Source organism: Mustela nivalis, assembly GCF_964662115.1.
Source record: "Mustela nivalis genome assembly, chromosome: 9".
Classification (NCBI taxonomy): domain Eukaryota; kingdom Metazoa; phylum Chordata; class Mammalia; order Carnivora; family Mustelidae; genus Mustela; species Mustela nivalis.
In genome coordinates, this window is record NC_139028.1 from 85433926 (window position 1) to 85453727 (window position 19802).

A 19802-nucleotide genomic window follows, 5' to 3' on the forward strand; every position below is an offset into this window, starting at 1 on the left:
TGATTCATGTTGTAAGAATACAAATAGACTCTTTAGTACCGATCTCTTTCATAGCCCTTGGCCTTCAGAGGTGATGTGGCTATGGGTGTCATTTGGGTTATTTTAAGTTTTTAAAATTAATTTGTTCTCCCAAATTTATATATGTTGTTACAGAGGGAAGTCTTCATTTGAACTGACTCAAAAACTGTTCTTTTGTTTCTCTTTCCAGGTATCTGTAAACTTATAAACAATGGCTCATATATAGCAGCTTTTCCCCCTCACGAGGTAATTTTGAAATACAATTTCCATTGGGGGAAAGAAGTTTCTCATACTCATTGTTGATCCTTCTTTTATTTTATTTATTTATTTTTAAAATCTAGCCACCCTCTCTCAGGAGGATTCAGTCAGTCAGTGGCTCTGGGCCTTTCTCAGACCCCATTATGATCTCTGGTTACACACTGGGCCCAGTGCTCTCCAGGACAATTCCCTAGTGAAGTTTTTCCCTTGTAAGGAGTCCCAGCCTTGGAGGCAACTTAGGGGCATGGTTCAATCACTCTGAGCACCGTCCTCTGCTTCAAAACAGAGTCCCAAGCTTGACCCACCTTGGGATCCACACCACTCCCAAACAGTGCAAGTTCTGGTTTGTGCCTACTACTTTGAGATGTCTGAAAATCTAAGACAAACCCACAACACAAACCTACACCCCATTATTTACTTAATTCTCAGCCAAGCTACTACCTGTCTACCAATTTTAAATTAGAAACACTTGCTCCAGACTGTGGTGAGTTCTGCCTACTGAGTCATGAATGACGTTTGAATTAGTTTTGAACATCGTCTCCCAACACAGAGGTTTGAGGTCAGCAAACCCATCACTTCTATTTATAAAGGCTGAGGACTCATAAGGTGTAACCCCTAACCTGAAGAATCCCAGTCTAGTAAAATTTTTAAAGGATAAAATACATTGTGTACTTCTATTTGGCACTGAGCTAAGTGTTTTATATGGATAATCTCATTAATCCTTAGGGCAACCCTTTGAGAGAGACAATAATAATAGCCCTATTTCATAACTAGATCATTGAGGCACAGAAAAATTAAGTATCAAAGGCACAGGTTTGAGCCCAGGAAGCCAGACTCCAATGCATCTATTCCTTGTGCTATGAATATCTTACTTACTGTAGGAATGGGAATAATAATGATGGGGAATATGTTAGGTTATTTCATGCAACAGGCCTTGTGCATATATTTTTCCATTAATCTGAAAATAATCCTGGAGGGAATAGATATTATTTTCTCATTGTAGAGATGCAGATATAAAGCTCAGAGAAATTAACCACGATGTCATATTTGACATAGTTGGTAAGTGGTACAGTGTTCAGACTAGCAAATCTAAGGCCCTGGGAGAGCTTTTATGGTTTGTTCTTATTGTGAGTAATTCGTCTACATAACTAGTCTATGTTCATTTGACATTTTCTTGTGTGAAATTTGGAACCTATTTGGAATAGGTTGTAAATAATCATCCTGTTTATTCTTCTCTGTTGGTTGGAGTAGGGGACTGATCATGAGGATGTGGAGAGGTGGTCACTGAGTGCACATGGTCCTCTGAACAGGACTGGAAACACATGGGCCAGCAAGGGTCATCACTGCAATTTTCTCTTAAAGCCACCAGGTGTCACTGTCAACCCAGAACAGTACGGTTGAAGTTCTTGAGCAGAATTAGAACAATGATCTACTAGGGTTTCTAAGCTTAGACCCTAAGACCGAGGATGTGCCTGTGTCTGCCCACTGAGACTGGGAAGCAAAGTCAAGTATTTTAGAAAGATTATCATTAGTGACTGAAAGAAAACAGATTTTGGTTCACCTTCCCTTACTTACCCAATCTCAGGCAGTCTACCCTAACAGATCAGTCCAGCTGGACAAGCAAACAGACATTTCCCAGGTGGACATGCCCATGCTTGAAATCTTTTATCTTCACTTTTATCTCCTTACCTTCTAATCTATAGGCTTTAAAAGCCTTGATCTCTTAGGGAAGAAAACTTGGATTTGAAAACTTGGAGAGGAAAACTTTTCTCTTCTTCCCTTTAGGGTTCTTTGACCGACCTCATAAATTGACATAAAGCAGATTAATAGAAGAAAAGCAAATGTAATTACACATATACAGATCCCCACAAAGATATGAGAGGCTTGTAGCAATCAGGAATTGAGGTTTATATGCTGTCCTGAGCTAAGAAGAAGGCAGGGGTCTAGGAGGGAGATAATTCACAGGACATTGGAAGAGCAAATGTTGGGTGAACAAATGTTTGCCGTGTCATGCAGATAAGTATTTCTTATGTAAAAAAGTTATCTTTGGTAAGAGTTCTCCTTACTCTTATAGGCTTCCTATCTAAATTATTTTGAGCAGGTAAGAGGTTATTGGTCATTAATTGTTTTCAACTTAGAAATAATCTACATGCCAAAGTAACACATTCTGGGGCAGCCTGCCCTAAACCCCATCAGCACTTTAACTGTATTTCCATCTTTACCTAATTAATTTTTCTATTTCATTAAGAAGCCACAGAGTGAAATCCACATATGTGTCTCCTTTTAGCCTGGTGCACTGTGATTCAGGGTGTTCTTTCTTCCTAAGAACTCACATCCCTGGTTGTCTGGGATCACTCAAATGACAGTTTTCTGCTTTTCAATGGCCACACTATATCAGAAACAAAATTAACTAACACTGACTTTGTACTTTATATGTACCCAGCACTTTATAGTGCAAGTGGGCCCTCACAAAACCTCTCTATGGTGGAAATCATTAAATTGACTCTTAATCTCATCATCTACATAAGGAAACTAAGGCATGACTTCACTTGTCTTAAATTTCATTAGACTGTTTATAAAAGTAGAATCACAGGGGCACCTGGGTGGCTCAGTGGGTTAAACCTCTGCCTTCAGCTCAGATCATGATCTCAGGGTCCTGGGATCGAACCCCACATCGGGCTCTCTGCTCAGTGGGGAGCCTGTTTCCTGCCCCCCCTCCTCCGCCTGCCTTCCTCTCTGTCTACTTGGGATCTCTCTGTCTCTCTCTGTTAAATAAATCAATAAAATATTAAAAAAAAAAGTAGAATCACACATTGGAATAAGAGGGAGTTTGTCAAATTCTGTCCTAAGTTTTGGTTTAGAAAATAGTAACCATATTTGTTCCCCTCCTTTTTGATTATAAAATCAAAGCCGTTCCTCTATAAGGCATATATATTCTATGTGTCTAAAATTGCAACCTGTATGACAATTTTTGAGGGGAGATATAAAGAATTTGAAAATGTTTCCATTTTTGGAATATATATTATCCAAAGTAAGATCTAAGGATTCTAGAATTTAAAAACTTGATTAGCACTTGTGACTTAGGCTTCTTACACTTTTTGATTGAACATTTACTTTCTTCTTTAGCTTCTGTAAATAAAAGAAATATTTCCTGGGACTGAGTCACTTCTTTAAGGTAGAATAATATTCTTAAATTCTGAAATAAGGATTACAACTATTTCCCTCAGTGATGGTGATGAGATAGTGTTTATTAAAAGATTTTAGGTTACAAATAGTAAAACCAAATTCTAGTTTACTTTAAGTGAAAGGGATTTCATTAGTTTAAAAAGAGACTTTAAGAAAGGACTTTTAAGGAATTATCAGTATATTTTCAATGAAGAAGAGATATATAAAGGCATTTACTAAATCATTCCAATGATGGACTTAAGTTTACAAATCTGCAGCTTTCAATACGCTATTAAATTGTTCTGTAAGGAAAAAATAGTAAAAGCAATTCCTGTTTAGTTCAAATTTACCAAGGGAACTTATCTTTGGTTATATGTTTCAGGGAGCCTACAAAAGTAACCAACCCATCAAAACGCATGGACCTCAGAATAATAGACATCTATTATATGAGCGCTGGGCACGCTGGGGAATGTGGTATAAGCATCAGCCCTTGGATTTAATCAGGTAATGTGGGTGGATTGATAATGAAAGATATATTATGCTGTTCTGTTGTCATTTTCCTAGATTTGGAATTACCTCATTCGCCCACCAAATCGTCTGTATTACTCAGGATGTAGTCAGGGAAAAAGAAGCCACTGTAGGTCTTTTCAATAAAAGAAACTTAATTTAGGGCTTTGGTTAAACAGTGGATGACAAAGCTGAGAAATCAGAAAGGAATAGTAAGGCAACCAGAGATTAATAACAGCAGAAGAAAAAAAAAAAAAAAACAGCAGAAGATTGCCAACAATCCTGAGGTTGGAAGGAAAATGGGATGAAGTATATTCCAGAGACCCCCTACCTGGGCCATTGGCCAGGAGCTATACCATCCGTGACTAGGACTGTCCACAGAGAAGTAAAGTGTTGGAGAAGGTATGACCACTTTTCCCTGAGGATGACCAAGTGAGAAGGAATGATTCCCGCCCCCCACCTCTTTCTTTGAGTCTTCCAGCACCTCCTTATCCAACTTAACCAGGAGCAATTTACAATGGAAACTGTGTAATCTACTTCCCAGTGAAACAAATCAAAATAGGGAAAGGCAGAACATGGATCTGAGAGCAAAGAGGAAAATGACCAACACAGCATCTCTACATATATTTGTATTACAACCAAGAATTTAGTGAGTATCTATTCTATTCTAGGAAGCACATTTCTAGTGAGTAACTGCTCTCAATTTCAGTTAATCTCCAGATACTGTTATATTCATGATTTAATTAATTTTGATGGAGAATAATTTGTTCTTTTAAAAAAATACCAGGAAATACATATTAAAAATGACCTAATCAAGTTTCTAGCTAACTATAAATATTCTTAGAATGAATGAAAAAAAAGAGCATTCATAAGTTTATCTATGTTGATACTTTGAACAGTTTATAAAATGTACATATCAAGAATAACTTATAACTGTCAGCATTGTCCCAGCAGGAAACTGATAGAACTGAGAGAATAGAAAGGCTATCAGAAGAAAATCTAATAAAAGAAGTATATGCAGAAGTGTAAGAAATATCAAGGGAGCAAATGGATAAGGATGATGAAGCTTCCAGGGACAAGTAAAAATTAGATGCTTTTATCAAACCTTGGCCTGGAGGAGCAGGGGGAGGGAACAGTTGGTAGAACCTGTCAGAAACAAAAAGGGGGGATGCCTGACAGTAGTTACAGTTTAGAAGGAAAGCAGCTATGGGCGGATCATTCTCCAGGAAGGAGAAAGTCAGGATAATCAATACACCGATATCTCTTAGATCTCACTCTGTTATCCCCTGCTAGTACCTTCAGTTAGCCAAAAAGCCCCTCAGGAAGGCAGAAGAAAGAAAAAGCATGAGAGATACAGTTCATGAAGGTGAGCCTCCTGGGGCATAGAGCAGAAAGGAAAAAGGATAGGACATGATCTGGATATACAAATCATAATATCCAGCACCAAACCATTTCAGACGTTAAGGACTTGGGCATATCCAAAATCAAGATGCTTTGATTCTAATTCTGTTAATCACAATAAATTATCAGATTCTTACTTGTGCAGGTGAAAAATTATTTTGTTTTGTTTTAAGAGAGATAGAGAGAGTGAGCAGTGGTGAGGGGCAGAGGAAGAGAGAGAGAGAGAATCTTAGGCAGGCTCCTCGCTCAACTCAGAGCCCAAAGTGGGGTTCAATCTCACAACCCTGAGGTCATGACCTGAGCTGAACTCAAGAGTTGGACACTTAACTAACTGAGCCACCCAGGCACCCCATTATTATTATTATTATTATTATTATTATTATTATTTTATTTAGAGAGAAAGAGAGGGGAAAGAATTGTTATTTTAGAGATATGTGAACACAGTGAGATGTGCTCACTCACAGAATCACATTTATTATTAGGAACTAAAATTAAATTGCTGTTCTCAAGCAAACATTTCAGTGTCAATAATCTCTTATCTATTAGATGCATTGCTATTATGGCTTCAGGTAATTTCAGCAAGCAACCTTTATTTTCAATAATGGGGTTCTGTGGCTACTATTGCCAATTATTTGGCTATTGACAAAGAAGGGAAACTTTGCTAACGGAAATTATATATTTTGTGTTCAAGTGGCTAAAAAGAGGGAGGAGGTGAAGGCCATAAAAGAATATAGATGATCCAGCATGTTCCTACTCTCCAGAAACTTGCTTGTTAGCAAAATATAAAATGGATAAAAAGAGAATGGCTATGGGTATAGTGAAGAGTGACCCCAGTAGCAACCTAGAAATTCCTCCCTGCCTTGGCATAGTTTTTGAGATTCCTCTAGAGATCCTAGAATATTATGAATACCAGTGCTATAGGTCAAGGGGGTTTCCATCAGCTTCCTTGGCCTGGAACTAGCTTCTCTTTCTCCTGGATCAGATCTAAAATCTCCTGAACTTAGGTGATTAAACTACAGCCAAACAATATTGTTGTTCCCCTTAACCTTCAATGGTATATAATTTAAAATCTCAGTATAATGCTGCCTATTTAAAGGGGGTTTTCTGTGCCACCCTCTATAGTCATTATTATAAAGGCATTTCCTTATATTAGTAATACATGCAAAAACCTATTCTACTTCACAGAGGAACACTTGTTTATAAGGAACAAATGGCTTTATTGAAATACCTGTTACTATGATAAGCTTTTGTCTCGACTAGAACATTATTGTTGTATGAGAAGTGAATGGTCTACTGATCAATGTCTCCAAGGAGAAATCAATGAAAAAACAAAAACTTGGATAAATGAAAGATGACTCTATTTCTATACCTGGTAGAATATGCAAAATTTTAATTGGCACCATGCAGAGAGTGATGTAGAAAAAGAATTATTTTCAGAAAGAAAAAATACCAAGAGAATTGTCTTGTCCCAGAAAAAAAATACCAAGAGAATTTTCTTCCTAGCAAGAATCACTGCCCAGCGCAATATTCCTAAATGAACTGTAAAACACCAATTTTTAAAATATCCCTTGAACAAAACTGTTTTAAGTAACCATTTTTAGAAGATGGAGACCAAACAGTCATAGAGAATTCAAAAAATTATTATTTCTTACCAGAGCTTTATAAACTGCATAGCAGTTGATATGATCAGTAGACTGGGTGAAGAAAGAGCAGCTGGGTAGTCATTAAAACTCTCTTACTCATCTGCCATTTCCATATAAATTATGTTCATCAGCTCAAGGGAAATAAAATATATCCATTTCCTTAGCTTCATTCACTACTCCCTGTGGTGGGTGCTGGTGAAGAAGACACAAGTCTACTTTCAGGCACTTGAAGTCTCATGGGGAGAGAGAGGAATGGAAGAGTGACAGGTTAATTGTCATAAAGGGTTATAAGTTTAGGACACTAGAATATGGGTGAGGGCAGTATAGGAGCAAGATCAGGGGGATCTAAGCGAGGGTAGCAGTGGAAGTCAGGAAAGGCTTCCTGTAAAAATTGATGTAAAGTGAAGGATACAAGCCAGACAAGGGAAGAGGATGAAATGTAATTTTCCAAAGTAAGAGAGCAGCATTGACCAAGGAAAGAATCATGTGCTCCAGGAACTGCAGTTAACTTTGTTGAGGAAGGTGTGACATGACTGTGTCTAGCATAAGGGCATCTGGCCAAGGGTGCAGATGGAAACTGAAATCGAATCTACTTTCAACATCTACCTACAGGGAAGACTTTTTTCCTAATTTACACAAAAGCAGTATGGTGTAGCACGGTTCTGTGTGTGGAAAACAAAAAGACATTTTACTGGGAAGATGGAGAAAGGCAAGAATTGGCTTATAAAAAGTTTATGAACCTTGTTAAGAAGTTTGACTCAGAAAGAATACCTTTTATAAAATTGCTCCCGTAATGACAATGTTTAAAGATGAACAGCATCACCATTGTTGGATTCATTAACAAGTGGGGATGTCAAGATACCCCGGATGAAACTGATGAGGAACTGAGCTGGGATGTCCTTCTGAAATTCTGACTAAGTGTGACAGCAACATTTGCACTGTGGCTTATGTTGCCTTAAACTAAGGGTTTGCTTTCTTGTGCAGGCTGTACTTTGGTGAGAAGATCGGGCTATACTTTGCTTGGCTGGGATGGTACACTGGAATGCTGATTCCTGCAGCACTTGTTGGCTTGTGTGTGTTTTTCTATGGAATATTTACAATGAATGGAAGTCAAGTAAGGTAAGCTATTAATAGCTAATAATACTACTTTTTAAAACGTTTTGGCCTTTATTCTGATTGTCAAAGCTTTATGATAATGCTGACTCTGAAAAACAACTCATGGTTCTATAATTTATTTGCTGGGATTTTTTGAGGAGAAGAGAAAAGCATTATTTTTAAAAGGCCATTTCCATATTTTTATATGCAAATTTTCTTGGATATGTTCTAAGACTATTTCTCTGTATGCAAAATTTCTCTTTCCACTATATCTCACTTAATAATTCAACAATACAATGATAGTTTTATATCATTTACATTTCCATAGTATTTGGTAGTCTAGAATGCCCTCTCACTACAGTAGTTTAGATAATCAAAATAAGTACAATTCTTGAGGGTGACTGGGTGGCTCAGTGGGTTAAAGCCGCTGCCTTCGGCTCAGGTCATGATCCCAGGGTCCTGGGATAGAGCCCCACATCGGGCTCTCTGCTCCACGGGGAGTCTGCTTCCTCCTCCCTCTCTCTGCCTGCCTCTCTACCTACTTGTGATTTCTGTCTGTCAAATAAATAAATAAAATAAAATAACTACAATTCTTTAAGCACTTAAGATATACAAAGAGCTTCCCAATAATGTTCTTGTTTTTTCATTTGATAGGAACTTTACCACCCTTGGAGACAAGTATTCCTCTTTGCAGATGAGGGAACCTTATGTGGTTAGAGATGTCTGAACAAAATATCTGTAGGACATAAATCCTGCTCTAAGCAATCTTCTCTCCTGAAAACATCAAATCACTTTTTACTTTCTTCTTTTTCTCTATAAGAACAAATAAGTATTTTAGTATCCACTTATGGTATCAAGATGGTAGGAAAAGGGGTATCTGGGTGGCTCAGTGGTTAAAGCCTCTGCCTTCAGCTCAGGTCATGATCCCAGGGGCCTGAGATTGAGCCTCACACCTGGCTCTCTGCTCAGCAGGGAGCCTGCCTCCTCCTCCTCTCTCTGCGCCTGCCTCTCTGCCTACTTGTGATCTATCTGTCAAATAAATACAAATCTTAAAAAAAAAAAAAAAAGATGGTAGTAAAATAAGGTTTGACAAAAGTCAAGCATTTATGAGAATGGTGATTATCCTGTTAAAGTTGAAATGACTCAAAAAAAAAAAAAAGTTGAAATGACTCAAGATTTGGGTGGAGGAACGATACATTATTATTCAGCAGATCCAAGGCTCACCCCCAGGCATTAATGAATCCTCATAATAAATGTCCTATTTAATCTATACAAGGATATCACCAAGTTCAGGCTTGTATGATGTAATTCAAAACAAAAAACACTTCTCCCCTCCTTTAAAGCTCAGCACTTTTTTCTCCTGTGGTCCATCTTTTAACCATGACCTTATTACTGGGTAGTAATCATGGCAATTAACAGGATCATAAAAATAATTTCCTTGCGTTTTCTCTAAATAAATATATATATAATATACCTATGTGTACAGTTAACAATTTGCCTGAAAATGAAATACTTCCATTGTCCTAGAGTTAAATCTAGTTCCATAACCAGCAACCTTGATTGGTGTCTTAGTATCCCCTTGCTCTCCATGAACGCCAAATGATAATTAGTTTGAAAACAAAGAAACACCTACTGTTCAAACACATTTCATCTAGTCATAGGTTTATTTCAGAGTTTTGCAAACTTATACCACTTTGGAAGGCAGCATCTTCCTAAACAAACTTGTTCCCAGTGGAAACACCCATCCCTCTTTGGGCATTTCTCTGTAGGCTGTTAAATCAGTAACTTCTGAGGCTAAGAAAACAGGTTGTGATTTGAAGTTATAATGTGTCTTGAAAAAAAAAGCACTTTTTTGGACTACTTTTTAATTCTCTGTTTCCATGAATTCAGTTTTTTTTTTTTAAGATTTTATTTATTTATTTGATGGACAGACATCACAAGTAGGTAGAGAGGCAGACAGAAACAGAGGAGGAAGCAGGCTCCCCGTGGAGCAGAGAGCCCAATGTGGGGCTCCATCCCAGGACCCTGGGGTCATGACCTGAGCCGAAGGCAGAGGCTTTAACCCACTGAGCCACCCAGGTGCCGTAAATTTGGCTCTTTAAAAGATTCACTTTAAAGGAATACCATACAATATTTTTTCTTTGGCTTATCTCAGTTAGTTTAATAGCCTCAGGGCCCATCCACGTTGTCACAAATGGCAGGATTTCCTTCTTTCTCAAGGCTGAATATCCTGTTTTATTTGTGTGTATATATACACACACATACCACATTTTCTTCATCCATTCATCCATCAGTGGGCACTTAAGTTGTTTACATAGCGTAGCTATTGTTAAGTAATGCTACAATGAACATAGGAATGCCAATACCAATGAACATAGGAATGCCAATACCACTTCAAGGTCCTGTTTTCATTTCCTTTGGATACACTTAGAACTGGGATTTCTGGATCATATGGTAATCCTATTTTTTAATGTTTTGAGGAACCTCCATACTGATTTTCATAGTGGCTGCACCAATTTACATTCCCATCAGCAGGGCTCTGATTATAGGTATCCTAACAGGTGTGAGGTGATACCTCACTGTGACTTTGTTTTGCATTACGCTGATGATTAATGATGTTGGTCATCTTTTTATGTACCTGTTGACTTATAGATCTTTGGAAAAAAAAAAAAAAAGATCTATTCAGTTTCTCTGTCCAAATCAAATTGCTTATTTTTCTGTTACTGGATTGTATGAGTTCTTTATATATTTTGGATATTAACCCCTTATCAGATATATGTTTTATTAGTATTTGCTCTCATTCTGTAGGTTGTTTTTTGGTTTTGTTGGTGGGTTTCCTTGCTATGTTTGCTGCAGTCCATCTCACTTGTTTATTTTTGCTTTGGTTGCCTTTGTTTTTGCTGTCAAATACTAAAAATCAGTGGAAAGGCCAATTTCAAAGACTTTATCCCCTCTATGTTTTCTTCTAGGATTTTTATGGTTTCGGTCTTAAATTTAAGTCTTTAATCCATTCTGAGTTAATTTTTACATATAGTATAAGAAAGGAGTTTAGTTTCATTCTTTTACATGTGGATATCCAATTTTCCCAATACCATTTATTGAAGAGATTATCCTTTTTCCATCGTATATTTTGGCCTCTTTGTCAAAAATTGACCACATATACATGGGTTTGTTTCTGGGTTCTTTATTCTGTCCTATTGATCTATGGGTCTATTTTCATGCCAACACCATATTGTTTTGATTACTATTGCTTTATAATATTATTTGAAACCAGGAGGTATCATGCCTCCCATTTTGTTCTTCTTCCTCAAGATTGCTTTGGCTATTTAGGATTTGTTATGTTCTGTACAAATTTTAGGATTGCTTTTTCTATTTCTGTAAAAATACCATTGAAATCTTGATAGAGATTGCATTGAATTTGTAGATGTCTTTTAGTAACATAGACATTTCAACAGTATTATTTCTTCCAATCCATGAGCACAAAATACCTTCCCATTTATTTGTATCTTTTTCAATTTCTTTCATCAATGTCTTAGTTTTCAATGTATAGATCTTTTACCTCGTCAGTTGAATTTAGCCCTAATTATTTTATTCTTTTTAGTGCAATTGTAAATGGAACTGTTTCCTTTTTCTCTTTTGGATAGTTTATTGTTAGTGTGTAGAGATGCTACTGATATTTGTATATTGATTTTATATTCTGCAACTTTATTGAATTCATTTATTAGTTCTAACAGTGCTTTTGGTAGTCTTCAAGGTCTTAGAAAACCACACTTATTTTTTAAATTTTTATTTATTTATTTTTAAAATTTAAATTTAATTAACCAACATATAGTCCATCAGTTTCATACGTAGAATTCAGTAATTTGTCAATCGCGTATCACAGTGCTCATCACATCACATGCCCTATTTAATGCCCTTTCCCTCCAACACACCTCCATTCCAGCAACCCTCAGTTTCTTTCCCATAGTTAAGAGTCTCTCATGGTTTGTCTACCTCTCTGATTTCTTCTGTAGGGAAAGGGAGGGAAAACAGAATGTGAAGAAATCTGGGGAAAACATTGTTTTCAAATGAATTGATAGAGACATAAAATGATTCTTAGATGGATAGCTACTGTTCAAGCTGGTTCTGTGGAGAACATATTCTTGAAGTTTTACTATGTGATGTAGACTCCTTCCTCTACCTCTACAAAGCCGAAAATGAACAAAAGGCAATGAAAGTAATAGTTTTGCCATTCCTATTGATTTATGTACCAACAAAGTGAATTAGGCTCTTTGCATATAAGTATCTTTAGTACAAGGAGTGTTTTAAAAGGTATTAGCAAACTCTTTTCTTCAGTGCTTTATGGTATTATATTACTGCTACTCTGTCACACTATAATTAACATCTTGTCAGACTTTCTATTCTAAACCAAGATAAGCATCACTGAATATCTTGACTTTCAAAATTTCATGGGACTGTAATTTTCTATTCAAGGTGTCAGACATAGTTAAGTCATGGCTAAGTTGTAGGTGTTGTCATGGCAGGTCAGGGGAGGACACAGGGCTTTTATTTAGCATTGCTTTGTTTTAGAATTATTTTATTAAGCTCTTTTTTTATGACAAGGTAACAATATGCTTAAAAGCTGAAGATTAGGTTGTGTTTATTATGTTTCTATCAACTATGTTCATGTAAACGAAGGTCATATTTCTTATTTGCCCTGTAGTTAATTGTAAAACTATGCAGGGATCAAGTTGTAGATTATTACTCTATGAAAATGTGCATATGTGTATTTACATGTGTTCATTGGTCTTACCTAACCAAATGTGGCCAGATGTTCACCTGGCACATATCATAGGAATATGAAAATGAACAAGCACCAGATCAAATGGTTTTCCAGGTCTAAGGTAAAGAACAGAAGCCCCAGCTTTCTGGTCCGTTCTTTCTTCTTTGCCATTAGAACTCCCTGAGAAATTTAAGTTATCATCAGCATCAGATCTGCTTTTCAAAATCTGTTGAGTCATAAAGGACCCTCTCCTGACAACATCCTTAGCAATGAAGTCTATCTAGTGCCTATGATGTTCCACGCACAGTATCAATATCCCTTATGTAATACCCCAGCTAGATATTATCTCCATCTAGAGATGAAGAAATTGATCCTCAGAGAGGTAAGTGACTTGGTCAGGGGAATGTATGTAGTAAGTGGTCAGCTAAGTTTTAAACCTTTATTGGATTTTTTAAATTGTGGAAAGAACACTTGACATTAGATTTACCCTCCACACATTTTTAAGTGCATGCTACAGTATTGTTAACTCCAGGCACAATGTCACACGACAGATTTCTAGAGTTTATTCATATGTATAACTGGAACTTTATACCTGTGGAATAGCAACTCCCAATTCCCCCCTCTCTTACCCTCTGGCAACCATGATTCTATCCTGTTTCTATGAATTTAACTATTTTAAAAACTTAATATATGTAAAATCATGCATCATTTATCCTGTGCCTGCTTATTTCACTTAGCATAGTGTCCTCCAGGTTCATTCAATACAATGAACATGGGAGTGCAGATATCTCTTCTAGATCCTAGTTTCTGTCCTTTCAGTTATATACCCAGAAGTGGGATTGCTGGATTATATGGTCATTCTATTTTTTTTTAATTTTTTGAGGGATCTCCATATTGCTTTCCATAGTGGCTGCACCATTTCATAGTCCCACTAACAGTGTGCAAGTGTCCTAGAATCTCCACATCTTTGCCAACACATGTTATGTTTGTTTTGATTTGTTTAGTAATAGCAATCCTAACAGATATAGAGTAATACATTGTGATTTGATTTACTTTTCCCTGATGATTATATCTGATTCTAAAATCATGTTTTCCTCACGCTTTCATACTGCCTTCCCTTAAGCCCACTTTCATAGTTTCACATCTCCTCAAAATAGACATCACCAAGCATCCTCTTCTGTACTTTGTCATGTTAACAGAATCACAGGAAACCTCAAGACCTGGGAGCAGGTCCAGCCGTCTACTCCCAAAAGGACAAATCACTCCCTACTCCCATTATCTTAAGTTGGTGGTAATTATTATTTCTTTCGAATCAGCCCTTGATGTGTATATCTACTAATAGACACAAAGGGAAAGAAAGCCACAACTGAAGTGGCAGTTTGTATTATCAGGCTGTGCAAACGAAATGAAGAAACACTCAGGCTGTACACTCCCCCTCCCTCTAGTGGTTAACTTAAGCCAAAGAAATTTGTGATAGTATTCACATCCTTTTTTAGACTACAAAATATGTTGTTAAAAGTTGTTTATTTGTTTTTGTTACATATCAAGTTGAACTTTGAACAACTTATAGAAAATGAGCTTAATAATTCTGGAATCAAAAAATAGGACTCAGACTAATGGCGTAGGATCCTAGACATGGTGCTTTGATAGGTTTGTAATTTTTTTTGACCCTGTGAGAGATGGAAAAAATGATGTGGTATAAAGTGACTCTAAGGGGCACCTGGGTGGGCAGTAGGTTAAAGCCTCTGCCTTCGGCTCAGGTCATGATCCCAGGGTCCTGGGATCGAGCCCCGCATCGGACTCTCTGCTTGGCGGGGAGCCTGCTTCCTCCTCTCTCTCTGCCTACTTCTGATCTCTCTCTTTAAAAAAAAAAAGAAAAAAAAAAAGTGACTCTAACACTTTTTAGTATGAGATTTCAATGTAGGACACATTGTGTCATTCTTGAAACAGAGTGAATTATGAAATTTTAATCAAAATTTCCTTCAAGGGCTGTGTTAATTTTTGTTCCTATAAATTAATGGTAAAACTAAGAGGAGGTATAAACTTTTTTCTTTTTTGATCTTTTACTTGCTTTTCTTCTACTTCATATAAATGTCCTGATTACTAGCAGGATGATGTCTGTGAGAATTGAGAATTACAGTATTAGACCTTTAAGATTATCACCATTAATAAAATAATTTTATAAGAAAGTTCCTTTTATTTTTTTGTTTTTTATTTGCCAGGGTTTTTTTTTTTTTCCTTAAGTACAATTAACAGACAGAGTAATATAGTTTCAAGTGTACAATAAAAAGATTCATCAGTTCTATACATTACTCAGGGCTTTTTATGAGACGTGTACTCTTAATTCCCTTCATTGGAAAGTTGCTTTTAATATGAAATAAATCTTTCTCTTTTAGATATGGTACAGTTGATGGGGAACTGCACCTAGAATCACAAAAACCTAAACTTGGGTCCCTGAGGTACTTCTTGTTAGCTGTATGACCTTGAGCAAATTACTTAAATTAATCGTTAGTTTCCTATTAGTTTTGGAGACAAGTACCATTGCAGGAGATTGCAGTGTGGACCAGACCTAACGAACATGAAACCACCTTTGCCCATTTTAAAGTGCTGTATTACTATATGGTATTATTACTTCCTATTTATTCCTGCTTTTGGAGTGAGATTTGAAATACATATACATTATTTTTTGCTTCATTTGAGTATATGTATTTTTGAAAACAGTAAATCATGCTGTAAACCCTGACAATTAAACTTGTATTACTTATTAAGCAGCTGTATTTCCAGATATATTTTCAAAATCCTTTAAATTACTTTCAACATTTCCAAAGCAGATTTAATTAAAAAGCATTTTTTAGAAGTTACTAAGTGGGAAAGGGACACTTATGACAGAAAAAAGGCACAAAACATTTTAAAAATATGTTGCTGTGAACTCTCAGGCTGGGAAGCCATTGAGAAATTGTTATTGGTGTCCACCTCATATAACAAAGTCATCTGTAATGGATGCTGAGACCTTTAAAATGTAATATGTATATAAAACCAAAGAGACAAATATTAGACAATTTAATTCTCATAGAGAATATAACACATATTAAGTAAATAAGAACTGTCTTATCATCATGACTGTGTGTCAAGACCCTGCACAAAAACCAACCCCTCATATTTCCAGTGAACATAATGTCTCCATTGACTCTAGTGGGAGCTATGAAGTTGTGTGAATTATGGATGCTGTTCATTTTAGTGATTCGAAAGCTGTGAGATTCAGGAGAAAGGTCAATAGACTTGAGAAATCAGAATATTCAGATTTGGTTCAGCTCAGCCATTTCCAAGCTGTGAGTTTGGTTAAAACTCCCTTGGGTGTTCCTCACCAGAGTATCCTGAGTGCCATGAAATCCTGTGTTAACTGTCTTTGCAGCAAAGTCCCACAAGTGTCTCGTAAGTACAAAGTGTGGCCTATTATCATTACAGTATCCTGGCAGAGACTTCTAAAAACAAAGAAGCAAACACAAATCTCTGTTATCACAAATATCCTAAAAATTTGAGTTGGAGCCACACAAATTCTTCCTTATCTGTTCATCACTCCCATTGTGTCCATTTCTTCTTTTCCTATCTGCCTTGCGGCTTCCCACAAGATTGCCAGAGGGGCTAAGCGCCTCTTATATGTGGAGGTTCATGCCTTCTTTTTCTCCTTTGGTTTCTCAAGCCAAGAAATTTGCAAGGCCACCGAAGTCTTCATGTGCCCTCTCTGTGACAAGAACTGTTCACTGCAGAGACTCAACGAAAGCTGTATCTACGCCAAGGTAAGTGTGGACCCTCACATTCTCCTTCCTGAACTCTACTTTTTCTCAGAAGCAGATAGTAAAAAGTCCTCCAAACAAACTTAAGTGTTCCCAAGAGTTTCAACAATCAGTAACAATGACAACTGTCTAGTCTGTCACTCTGCTGCCATTAAAAAAAGAGTGCATTTTTATTTGAATATTTTGTTCTTCCAGTGCTTTTATAACAGATCACTGTCATAAGAGACATAAACTTCCACTTGGAATGACAGCTAGATTTTATTAAGGAGATGACGATGGTTTCCATTACTAATGATTACGTTTGTAACTTCCATGAACACTCATCACAATACTTTTAATTTTACGAGAAAAACAAACAACATACTAAAATCCTCAGGTTGCTGCCCATTAGAATCCCTGAAGGGTTTTTTTTAAACTTTTGAATCCCAAGCCATACATTTGAGCAAATAATTAAATCAATACCTTTGGATTTAGAGCCTAGACATCAGTCTGTTTTAAATTTTCCCAAGTGATTCCAATGTGCATACAAGTTTGAGAAACTGAATTTTGCAGTGATTACTGTTCATTATTAAAACAGCTTTATTGAAGTATGATTAACAAATATAATATACACACACTTAAAATGTATTAATTGATACACTTTGATATTATATATGCATCTGTGAAACCATCACTACAATCAAGGTAATGAATATGGAATCACTTCCAAAACTGTCCTCACGGCCTCTTGTAATCCTGGCCTCCCAACCCTCCCCAGTTCCACTCCTGTGCCCAGACAACCAACTACCAACTACTTTCTGAATAGATAAGTTGGTATTTTCTGGGCTTTTATGTAAATGGGATCATACAGTGTATGGGGTGTGTGTGTGTGTGTGTGTGTGTGTGTGTGTGTGTTTTCTGGCTCCTTTCACAGCACAATTATTTTGAGATTCATCCATGCTGTAACACCGGTAGATCGTTTCTCTTTATTGCTGAATAGTATTGCATTACACAGCTATACCAGAATTTTTCTATCCATTCCTCTACTAATGGACCCATGGGCTGTTTTGAGTTACCGTTTTACATAAAGCTGCTCTGAACATTCGTCTATAAATCTCCATATAGACGGGCACTGTTATTTCTCTTGGGTAAAAACCCAAGAGTAAAATGACAAGATTATATGACAGGTGGGTGTTTAATCTTCTGAGAAACTGCCAAAATGTTTTCCCAAGTATTTATGCCACTTGACATTCCCATCCTCAGTATGTGAGAGTTCCAGCCTTGTGTACACTCACTAATCCTCAGGATGGCCAGTTTTTTAAATTCTAACTATTCTCATAAATGTATAGAGATGTTGTGATTTAGTTACTTGGAAATAATATGGACATTTTGGATCTTGCTTTTAAGGTTTGTGAGCTGGGTTCATAGCAATACTGTAACCAGCACAAAATTTTCCCCACAATGATAGCAAGATCTGTCTGTGTACAGTACCTGATGCAGCATAAATGAAGGATTTCCAGTCCGGCTGGTGGGAATGGGCGTACTGGTACTCATGCAAGGTGGTTCTTTCCTTGTAGGTCTCCTCACAGACATGCTCACTGGGCACTATTTGGGGTGCCCCTATCTGCATCCTGTGAACTCTTTTAGGGTGATAACCTGAGGCAATCCTAATGCTCACCTCACTGATTTCCCATTTCTCAGAAATCATTGCCCTTCTTGCCCCGTATCTACTGTCTTGAAATCTGTTGCTTATGTATTTCATTCATTCTTTGGTTGTCTCCAGAATGGGGTAAAATCAATCTTTGTTAGCCCATCATGTTCAGAAGTAGAGGTCTCTATACAATTAATTTTGACAAAACAGGGTATAAAATCAGAAATCACTCGATATCCTACTATGAAGCCAGAACTTATGAAAATTAGCTTCTGACTTATTTATTGTGAATGTAAACCATGAGGAAAATCTGTTTTATTTTCAGTTTAATTTCTAAAAGTATGCTTAGTTTTGAATCATTTTGAATGTTTCCATAAAGATGTCTTGTTTGGGGAAGCATTTTCTCAATACTTTTTGCAAAAGCCAAGCATACTAAAGTCATTAGGTGTATGCATACACCTACATACATACATACATGCCCTTCTCCTAACCTGTGCATTTCAAGGATATATGACAGCCTTAGGGATACCAGCAAATCTATATATATGTTATTTCTACTTTTACTTGTACACATTTAATAAAACACCCTAGCAGTATCTGAATTCTAAAAATAAGAAACATTCCCAATGACAGAGTGATAAAGAAATTGTCCAAGGAAACACTAAGTATAGAGGGTTTTTGTCATTATATAATATCTATATCCCTCCTTTTCTTGGTTAAAAAAAAAGAGTATGTATAGAGACATGTATGACTAAGAAAGAATTCACTTAATAACTATTATAAGGAAGGTGGAAAGGTACCTGGCACAGCAGACTATTACCTTCTGGAACAATGCAAGAAAAAAATCCCACCAGGATGAAATATTTAATATCTATTGTATTTTTTCTTCTGACTAAGATAAAATGCAGCTACTTGTTTTACACCTTAAAATCAGAATTACTCTTCCTTTATTGATGGAACTAACATTCTTTTGGAATATCAGTTTGTATATTTAAACATCTAGAAGTTACTTGATGGACAGTGTTTGAAAAAAAGAATAGATTATTACCAAAGAAACAGGCAAATCAATCTAAGATCACCTAGCCACATCATCTAGAAACTTGTTAATTTCTTATGGAATCCATCACCACTTTGGACAAGAAACAGAAAATTAAGTGTCATGTTATTGAAAAGTATGTGTGTCTACACATAATTATTTTCTTAATAATTTTAGGAATGTGTTCCATAGAACAAAATTGGTCCCATCATGTGATAAAATTCGTATTTAAGTAATTACCATATTTTAACATTAGTTTAACATTTAAACATATTAACATCATTTTTAATATTTACAACCATGATAATTAAAAATGTTTTCCAACTAAGTAATTCAGTGATATTTGCACATTCACTAAAAGCATCTGACACCAATAATGTCAATTTGCATTATGCTAAGCTTTCTCATTTTAGGTGAGATCATTAGAAGGGTTTTGCTTTGTTTTTTCGTATCATTTTAAAAGGGTTTCTGACCTTGAGGTCAGCTTTATTTA

The 19802-nt window shown here is 36.4% G+C and overlaps 1 protein-coding gene across 4 annotated transcripts in view; it reads left to right on the plus strand.

The window, feature by feature from the left end:
* The window catches only part of ANO3 (anoctamin 3), a 407782-nt gene that overhangs the window by 308926 nt on the left and 79054 nt on the right, over positions 1 to 19802 (plus strand). For all 4 annotated transcript variants that reach the window (XM_082682805.1, XM_082682806.1, XM_082682807.1 and 1 more), the window contains 4 exons: positions 209 to 264; positions 3824 to 3945; positions 7977 to 8111; positions 16550 to 16646. In XM_082682805.1, coding sequence (XP_082538931.1) covers positions 209 to 264; positions 3824 to 3945; positions 7977 to 8111; positions 16550 to 16646 — 410 coding nt within the window. The remainder of the gene's footprint in view (positions 1 to 208; positions 265 to 3823; positions 3946 to 7976; positions 8112 to 16549; positions 16647 to 19802) is intronic.